The sequence below is a fragment of the Bufo bufo genome, chromosome 1 (genome assembly GCF_905171765.1).
Source record: "Bufo bufo chromosome 1, aBufBuf1.1, whole genome shotgun sequence".
NCBI lineage: Eukaryota > Metazoa > Chordata > Amphibia > Anura > Bufonidae > Bufo > Bufo bufo.
The window spans coordinates 275,792,978-275,803,086 of NC_053389.1; the positions used below are offsets into that span (position 1 = coordinate 275,792,978).

General features: G+C 44.4%; 1 protein-coding gene across 1 annotated transcript; it reads right to left on the bottom strand.

Annotated features, from left to right (window-relative positions):
• Positions 1 to 1,647: 1,647 nt before the first annotated feature.
• Positions 1,648 to 9,829, bottom strand: CKAP4 (cytoskeleton associated protein 4). Its single transcript, XM_040439641.1, has 2 exons — positions 9,365 to 9,829; positions 1,648 to 3,054 (listed from the first exon to the last, which is right to left on the bottom strand). The coding sequence occupies exons 1-2, from the start codon at positions 9,683 to 9,685 to the stop codon at positions 1,735 to 1,737; spliced, it is 1,641 nt and encodes a 546-aa protein (XP_040295575.1). The 5' UTR covers positions 9,686 to 9,829; the 3' UTR covers positions 1,648 to 1,734.
• Positions 9,830 to 10,109: the final 280 nt, after the last annotated feature.

The window sequence follows — 10,109 nt, forward strand, 5'->3', positions numbered from 1 at the left end:
GACCAACAAGGACATCTCTACAGCACTTTGACCGCCATATCATCTCAGGATAATATGCCTGTTATCTCAGGAAGTTAGCTCTAACCACTAGCCGCCAAGTTATATACATACATACATACACTAGGTGGATAGTCGAGCGCTGCTATCTCCCACAGTCTCATAGAGCGGCAGTGTGCATGAGAAACCACCACTCCATTCAAATGGGGGTCCCCCGTTCTTGTGATTGGTGTAGACCCCAGTGGGTGGACCCATGCTGATCACATCTCCTACCCTGTAAATAAGGGATATTATATTTTTTTTCCTGAGACAACCCCTTACCGACCAAGCGTTTTTCTTCCTTTTTTCATCGTCGCGTTCCAAGAGCTATAACTTTTTTAATTTTCCGTCTATATAGCTTTCCATTATTCATTCCGTCATAATAGAAGTCTGTGGCCTGCCTAACGGATCCGTCCCGTTTCCGTTATGCAGGAGAGGACTCCCCTGCATAACCGAAACGGGACGGATCCGTTAGGCAGGCCACAGACTTCTATTATGATGGAATGAATAACGGAATGCCGCTAAAGACATTGCGTCATAGAATTGCGTTATGGTCCGTGGTAACGGAATCCATAACGCAATTCTGCTTTCACCACCAAACGAAGCGTGAACGAATTTCAAAATATGAAATGCGCTCATCTCTAGTTGTAATGGTGTAGACACCCATGTGCAGGTGTAGTATTAAAGTGCATCTATCAGCTCTCTTGAAATTAATTTTAGTATTAATATTCCCCATGAAATGATAAATCTGAAGAAGCATTTCTTAGAACTTTCCATTGTGTTATTACTTCTGTAAATGTAAGAATAAATTGACAACTTGGCATTAAAGTTCCCCTTATCAATAAGATGAGTCCCTACAAACTGACATGGTCAGTTTGGATATTGTCAAGTATATAGGGACACGCCCTAGTAATAAGGGGAATGGTAACACCTAGCTGTTAATATCCATTTCTAGGAAGATTAATGGAGGGACAGCACATCACAGACTGTTTAAAAGGACTTCTGTCAGCAGATTTGTACCTATGACACTTTGATATGTGCACTTGGTAGCTGAAGACATCTGTGTTGGTCCCATGTTCATATGTGCCCGCATTGCTGAGAAAAATAAAGTTTTAATATATGTAAATGAGCCTCTAGGAGCAACGGGGGCGTTGCTGTTACACCTAGAGGTTCCTCTCTGCAAATGCTGCACCCTCTTCACTTTTACAGGGCCAGGCATTATGACGTTTTTACTGCCTGGTCCAGTCAAAGTGCAGAGAGAGCAGAGCCACAAGGTGTAACGGCAACGCCCTCATTGCTCCTAGAGGCTCATTTGCATATATTAAAACATCATTTTCTCAGCAATGCGGGCACATATGAACATGGGACCAACACAGATGCCTTTAGCTGCCAAGTGCACATGTAACAGGTCAGTTTCATAGGTACAAGTCTGCAGACAGATGCTCTTTAAGAAAAGAGGCTCCAGAATTATTATTTCATCATGAATACAATAACTTACTGAAACATGTTAGAAGAGCGGACAGGTCCACTTTCACGCAATGCATTATCGATAAATAAATATGGAAAAGATATTATAAATACGTTTCTCATGAAATAAAGAAATAAAAAAAATACTGAAAAAAACAAAACAAAAACACTTTAATGAGAAAATATTTAGAACTAAACTTCCCTACATTGGTCTGCTCAGATTTGGCTCAGTTATACACTCTCTTGGATTTGTTCATATTTAACTAACAGTTTATCAGTACTTTCTTTAAGGTCTTCAAGGGTCTCTTTCACAGATCTCAAATCATTTTCATGGATTTCAGTTTTCACAGAATAGGCTACCAAACTGTCCACAGCCCCCCTCATCATCTGTAAATCAGACTCCAGTTTTTTAATTGAGGAACTCAAACCATCAATGCCAGAAGCCTGCTCGGAAGAACCAACACTACTCTTCAGTTTCTCATAGTCATCTTTTAACTCATCAACCTTCAGCTTGTGACCTTCTAAGACGCTAGTCACCTCCACTTGCAATTTTTCAAAGTCAGAAGCAGAGTTTGGTAGGGCTGTCATTGAAGATCTCAGCTCATCTACTTCTTTGGATAATGCTTGTTGAGCTTCTTTCAGTGTCAACAGTGTTTCAGATACTTCAGGGCTTCCCTGACCATCAGAAGAAGAAAGGTGCTTCAATCCAGTGATGGCTTCTTCTACAGCATTAATTCTTCTACTGTATTCCTCAAAACTGGCCTTCAAAGATCCGAGAGAAGATGCTTCATCGTTCATTATACTTTCCAGAGGCTTTAATCTCAACTCCATACTATCTCTGTTTGTGTCAATTTCTTTAAGTAAATCATTGTTAGCGGAGATATAATTACCTTCCATCTCTTTGACAGAAGAGGCAATTTGGTCAAATTCCTTGAGGACTCTCTCGAGTTCTCCTTTCAGGCTGGAATCTTCATTTGTCACAATCTTTTCTCTCATGTTCTTCACTGCCACCTTATGTTCTTCTACATCTCTCTTTAAGTTATCCTGTTCATTTTTGAGAATCTCAATTTGATTACTGTTGGCAGTAACAGAATCCATATTTAAGGCATTGTTCATTAACCAGTCAATAGACTCTTCCTTAGATTTAAATGAGGATTTTAATTCAGAAGTGAGCTCTCTCAAGGACTTCAAATCGTCAGTGATGGCGTTTAAGTCTCCTAAAGAAGCAATTTCGGCCTTCACATTGTTAATCTCTTCCTGGCTTGACTTCTGTACCTCAGTAAGTTCAGCGAGATCTTCATTAATGGAGTTATTTAATTCTGTAAATTTTTCCCGCATGGTTTGGTCAAAGAGGTCAAGATCCCGATCACCTTGATCTTTTACATCTTGGATAACAGTCGATAGATCTTTCTGCAGCTTCTTAAGGATGACACCAACAACATCCAGTTCCTTTTCACAATTCTTGATAGAAGTGTCATGTCTTTGCTGCTTTTCTTGAATGTCTTTAGAGATAAATTCTACTCTTCCAACTGCTTTTTCAAGTAAATCGACCTGAAATTAAAGTTAGAGAATGTCAATAATCTTAAAGGAGGATCATTTTAACTATTACTGACTGTTACAGTCGTTTGGTCAGCCTCAATGTTAGGTACACATCACTGTTTGGGATGCCAAGATCTTAAAAAAATAAAATAAAAATCCCATCTATGGCAGACAGGGCCCTATGGAAATATCCATTATGTAACAGATCATTTTACAATATACAGTATTTATCATTTAGTAGTACCATTTTGTAGACCGAACCATCAGTGTTACTGACGTATTTCGTGAATTAGCCAATTTTTATTTTGATATTGATTCCAACCAAGAAAAACTGTAAAATTAAAAAGGAACATCTGAAAACGCTCCCACGAAATCCACATAGATGAAGTTTTCTTTCTGCCTATATAGACTAATGAGAAGACGCTTCAGTGCATGTCAGGGTTGCAAATGTGCTATGTTGGCTTCGAAAGGAAGTAGCCAAGCTGAACCGCCTGGAGCATTAGCTACTAGAAAAACAGCATTCTTGGCATGTAATGACAACCCAGCATTGTAATTGGCAGGACCATGAAAGATGTCACAGGTTTTCTGACTTGCTCGCCTCCAATTAGGATGCTCTCTCGGTCAATGAAAACATCCTAGGATTAGCAGGAACCAGCCTGAACCCGTAATCATATTCTATACAGACATACATCGATCAGCTATAAAATTAAAACCACCCAACTGGTGAAATGTTGATTATCTCGTGACAATGGCATCTGTCATTTGGACGGTCAGTTCTTAAAGTTCATGTTTCAGAAGCAGGAAACTTGGCCACGGATAACAATTCAAGCAACTTTGATAATGGCCAGATAGCTGGGTGAGAGCATCTCCAAAACAGAGGAAGATCATGCCCATGCTGCAAGAGTAGTTATGGCCTACCTGAGGAACCCCAAAAAAGTACTCCAAATTTATTATGCGTTTAGACACTATCATTAGTTTTATTAAAGGGAACCTGTCACCATGTTTTCCCGCCGCTATGCTCATTAGCATAATAAATTCCTTCCCCTCACACCGTCAGCGCCCATTTCCCTCCCCCTAGACTTTGATTGACAGCCAATATTCTGCATCTTCGCTCGAAATCACGCGCATGCGCAACTGCCCTTGCCCAGCAGATTCAGGGAAATAAAGGAAAGTCATGCGGACACATTACTGGGTTTTAGGACCACGGGTAAATCGCTATGAGATAGGGCAAACTTACTTATAAGAATAAGGAGCCACTTCCTCAACTAATCTTATCTGCAGAAGGAATTGCGGATGGAGCATTACGCAGGGCACTACGTAGCTCACGTGGTTGCGTTCCAATCCCAACGCAACCTCGTTTTCAATGTTAAGAATAATGCGCATGCGCGAGATTACATCGATATAGGGCGTTTCTGAGGCGGAGCTGAGGAGCTCGACTCCGGGAAGATATGACTATTCTCAGCTGAGAGACGTAAGATATGACTCTTTTATGCACATTTGCATAGATGCCGGGAAGTGAAGAAAAGATTATTTGTTAGGTAAATCGGCAGCAGATTTAATTCTAATTGTGATTTATATGACTGGGGAAACACAATAAAGATTTAGAAAGGATAAGTTTAATAGCTAAATTGAAGATGACAGGTTCCCTTTAAGTGACTGGAAAAGTCTTAAAAAGGTTTTCAGAGACTTTACTACTGATGACCTATTCTCTGGATAGGTCATCAGTATCTGATCTGTGGAAGTCCTACACCTGGGACCCACAACAATCAGCTGTTTGAGAAACCCCTTTAAGACTAAAGGGCAGCTCGCAGTAACGCCGGGGCCTTCTCCGTGCTCCAAAAGCACAGCACCGTCCATTTGATAGCGGCTGTGCTTGGTTTTACAGCTCAGTCCCATTCACTTCAATAGGGCTGAGCTGTGCCTAGGCCATGTAACTGATGAATTTGACATCACGTATCCTAGACTAGAAAGGGCCGCGGTGCTACTATGAGCGCCACTGCCTTCTTAAACAGCTGATCAGCAGGGGTCCTGGGTGTCGGAACCCCACCGATCAGATACTGATGACCTACCCAGTCTTCACTGGACCGGAAGTATGACAAGGCATCTGCATGCATGTCATCGCTGTAGGCTAATCAATGGCGTTACCATTTTTTTGGTCTAAAGTATGAAAAGCAAGAGTTGGCACAGGCAAGAGGAAAGTGTCTGAAAAGTATTGCAATGTGCCATTGTAAGAAATTTGGCACATCTTCTACCTGCCTGGTTAAGTTTTAAGTGGTCTAAATTTAAAAGGGATTCTGCACTTTGTTTAAACTGATGATCCATCCTCTGGATAGATCATCAGCATCTGATCGGCGTGGGTTCGACACCCGGGGCCCCCGCCGATCAGCTGTTTGAGAAGGCAGCGGCGCTCCAGCAGCGCCGCGGCCTTCTCACTGTTTACCGCCGGCCCAGTGACGTCACGACTAGTATCAACTTGCCTGGGCGGGGCTAAGCTTCATTAAAGTGAACAGAGCTTAGGATGTCGGATCCCCGCCGATCAGATGCTGATGATCTATCCAGAGGCTAGATCATCAGTTTAAATAAAGTGCAGAACCCCTTTAAGACTAAAGGGCAGCTGTCAGCAGATTTGTACCTATGACACTGGCTGACCTGTTACATGTGCGCTTGGCAGCTGAAGGCATCTGTGTTGGTCCTATGTTCATAAGTGTCCGCATTACTGAAAAAAATTAAGTTTTAATATATGCAAATGAGCCTCTAGGGGCAACAAGGGTATAGCCATTACACATAGAGGCTCTTCTCTCTCTGCACTTTGACAGGGCCAGGCAGTGTAGACGTGATCACTCCTGCCTGGCCCTGTCAAAGTGCAGAGGGTGCAGCAGTTGTAGAGAGAGCAGAGTCTCTCGGTGTAATGGCAATGCCCCCGTTGCTCCTAGAGGCTCATTTGCATATACATACTTTTTGTCAGCAATGCAGGCACATATGAACATGGAACCAACACAGATGCCTTCAGCTGCCAAGTGCACGTGTAACAGGTCAGACAATTTCATAAGTACAAATCTGCTTACAAATGCCCAGAAATAGTAAGTTTCCACCATGTTTTTTTGTAATGTGGGAGCCTGTCAATAATTCATGCTACCCATGGTAAGGCAGTGTTGGTTCTTGCACACTATCCAGCAGGGGTGGTGGCCGTGCTTGCACACTATCCAGCAGGGGGGGTGGCTGTGCTTGCACACTATCCAGCAGGGGTGGTGGCCGTGCTTGCACACTATCCAGCAGGGGTGGTGGCCGTGCTTGCACACTATCCAGCAGGGGTGGTGGCCGTGCTTGCACACTATCCAGCAGCGGTGGTGGCCGTGCTTGCACACTATCCAGCAGCGGTGGTGGCCGTGACTGTGGGAGTGTGCATAGGCCACCGCTGCAGTGCAGATAAGAGCTTCTGCATATGCATGGTCCCGGACGGCAGTTCTACCTATAGTATGCAAGCACGGCCACTGCTCCTGGATTGCAGAGTGGTCGTAACCATGGAAATGAGCAGTGTATAAAGTGATAGAAAAATAAATCCAGCCAGCAAAGGAAGCAATATGGATAATAATACATTAGTAAGTGTCTTGTATTAATTTTCTCTACATAATAAATACCATTTGCTGAAGTGAGACAACCGCTTTAAGTACATTAGACCAGTGTTCCTCAACTCCAGTCCTCAGGGTCCACCTGCCGGTCATGTTTTCAGGATTTCCTCACTATTGAGCAGGTGATCTAATTAAGGTCAATGCATCAGTACCTACCACAGGTATTCATTCTGTGGGATATTCTCAAATTATGACCGGTAGGTGGGCCCTGAGGACTGAAGTTGGGGAACTTGAGTCCTTAGGGCCCGCCTTTCATTTTTCTAGGTCCTCTTGAAAAATTAATGGTGAAATCAGATTGGTTGCTATGGGCAACTAAGCCAGTTGTCCTTTATACCAGTTTGATAAATCTCCCCGACTGCATTAGATTGAACATGACGAAAATGAATGATGTCCACCATTATGAACGCTTGTTGGGTGCAACTTAATCTTTTTGGCGATTGATGAGACACAGCCATAGTCTGGAAAGAAGTCGACCCAATTTGCTTTCCCAGAAATATCACTGGTGAAGCTGTATGACCAGTTGGAACGACTGTAATAGTAACTTTGGACTAAAATGTATATGGCTGCATCAGTGAAACAATGCGGTGTCCGATGGAGTGTCCGATGGAGACCCAATAGGTCATGGGTGACCTATTAGGGTCCCATACAAAATACATAAAACAACTGTCTACGAATACAAATTATTAGCACTGCCTACCACATATTAAATTGACAATGTCCCTTCAGTCCATAAGCAGCTCATACAGAGCCTGCAATAGCTTATGCTCTACTGGACTCGTCCTGGTGAATGGTGCAGGATGTCATCTGGACCATAAAGAGTCTAATTACACAAAGTAATAGACTACACCCTAGCAAGTTTGAGATAATACCAGGAACACCAATGTACATAAGGATATAGTCAACCCAGAGAACTTGCGTGTGTCCTCTAGTAAAGGACATGGCCATCTGCTATGGGGAGTTCCGCCATTCATTCATTCCAGGCATATGTGCATGTACATAAATACTGTACACATCCTACCGTCCACCACTTATTTACGTAGGACCCAAAAATAAATCTGGGGGGAAAAAAAAAAGTTACAGCTAAAAGGTTAAATGCAAACACAGCACAACCATGAATGAAGTGGTGGCAAATATACAAAACGAGGGTCATCCACCCCCACCAGAGATGGCATAGCGGTGTAACGTTAGTGTATTACAGCTACTGGAGACACTATTATTTGTTCAGTTTATTTACTCAGGTCTACCATTATATGCTGAACATGGTCTAACACCTCTGGAACCTACATCTGCTGGAAACCATCTCAGAGAATACAAGTTACCAGAAACGTTCATGTAGGAGGAACCCAAATTACCAAAAGCGTGTGTTTACACCACAGATTTTGACCGAGCTGGTTTCTGGCACGGTTCTGATTCTGAATGGAGGTAAACCATGAGCAGAGGATCCCGCTACAACTTTCTGAGGTGTCCACGCGGTAACCAAGCCAAGGATGGACATGTACGTTCTTGGAACGGCCTGGAAAACTGCACGTTCAAAAAATGAACTGTGGCGTGGCCCCCCCCCATTGAATGGGAGGCGGTTTTAGGGCAGATTCGGCTGAAACCCGGGCCAAAAATCTGTTGTGTGAACATACCCAAAGGGTACCTAAACTACACACCAAGCAGAGTTATGGGTACATGGGACCATCACCAGAGTAGTGATGTCCTCCCCCTCCCCCACTACCTATATACCAACCCTATATGTTGCATTTGCATTGTGAAATGGATATTACAATGTGGAGGCTGGTGTATAGGCCAAGAAAGCGGCGACAGAAACTACGAGCAAGTCACCCATCCGCCTTGGCACTGTGCCATCAGTGATGCGGACGTTGTGGGTACTCACATGTACATGATCCAATGTTGTAGCTATCATGGGGTGTAGAGGATGCCTACAGGGCACACCTGGGCCCTAAGATACCAATACTATTAGGCCTCATGCACACGACCATAGTTCTGGTCCGCATCCGAGCCGCAGTTTTTGCGGCTCGGGTGCGGACCCAAAGATGCGGACAGCACTCCCTCCGTGTGCTGTCCTCATCCGTTGCTCCGTTCCGTGGCCCCGCAAAAAAATAAAAATAACATGTCCTATTCTTGTCCGGTTTGCGGACAAGAATAGGCATTTCTACAATGGGCCGCCCGTTCCGTTCCACAAATTGCATAAGGCCTAACTGGTATGCAAAGGTTGACCTAGTACATCAGGTGCTGTACTCGTCAAAGGGCCCCATTAATTTCATCTGACCCTAGGCCAATACCTACAGTGCACTGGGTCGCAGTCTGTTCAACAAACACCATGGAGATGGTTTACAGGTGGGAATTCACGCCCAACTGCAACGACGGGGAAGATTTACCAACACTGGTGAAGTTGCCCATAGCAACCGGTCAGCGTGCCCCTGAGACTAATTGGTCGCTATGGGCAACTGCTCCTCGTCTCATAGGTCTTCCTTCTCTGCAGTATATGTTGGCAATATATACAGACAAGAAAAGCTGGTTCTTAATTATAGGTTTCTGGGTAAAGACTACTATAGCAAGTTCCATGGGAAACCTGCAGGACTACATACCTAGGTGGCCTGGCCTATCAGGACTCTGGGACAGCTGGGTGACCCACAAACTGATCAGTAATGAATGGAATTGTGCAGTGGACAGATGTAGCCACTTACCTGCTTCTGAAGGGTGTAGACAGTCTCTGCCAGTTCTCCCTTCTGGTCTGATAAGTGGCTCAGCTTGCTGCTCATCAATGAGACTTCCTCCAGGAGGGTATACACCAGCCAGCCAGTGCAAGCAGCCACTGCTATCACAACCGCATAGAAGAGGCAGCTCAGGAGCTTGCTGAAGACCCCAGGTCTCCTCGATGAGGAGGAGGATGAGGGCGATGAGCCTTTGTTGGCTTTGGGGGTCTTCTTTGCCACGTCATTGCCAGCTGCAGCCTGCGAGTTGCTCTCTGGAGCGGCGTTTTTATTCCGGTGCCTGGCACTAGCCATGGTGTCAGTGTGAACTGGTGGCAACTGAGGCTGATGAGCGCTGAGCAAAGTCACTTAACGCAGCTTCCTTGTAGGTCTAGACCAATGAGGAGTCAATGGGGCTGGGACTCCAGTCCTAAAAAGAACTTTCTAACTTTGGGGGTAGTGCAGAAAAGTTAGCAGCCCCCTCCTTGTGATCACACCCACTGCTGGAGACTGCCACGTACATACAGCTGGGCACATGTAACTGGATGCCTCCTCACTGCTCAGACAAGCTGCAGGCTGGAGGTGTGGACTGATGAGGTGTCATCTGCAGGCTGCATTACTAAAACTGCTTTCCTGTACAGATCTGGGCAGCCACTGAAGGTCTGCATTAGGTCTCCAGCCATGAAAGGGTTTCTATGGGACTACAAGTTCCAGAATGACACTGCTAAGTCTTCTGTTA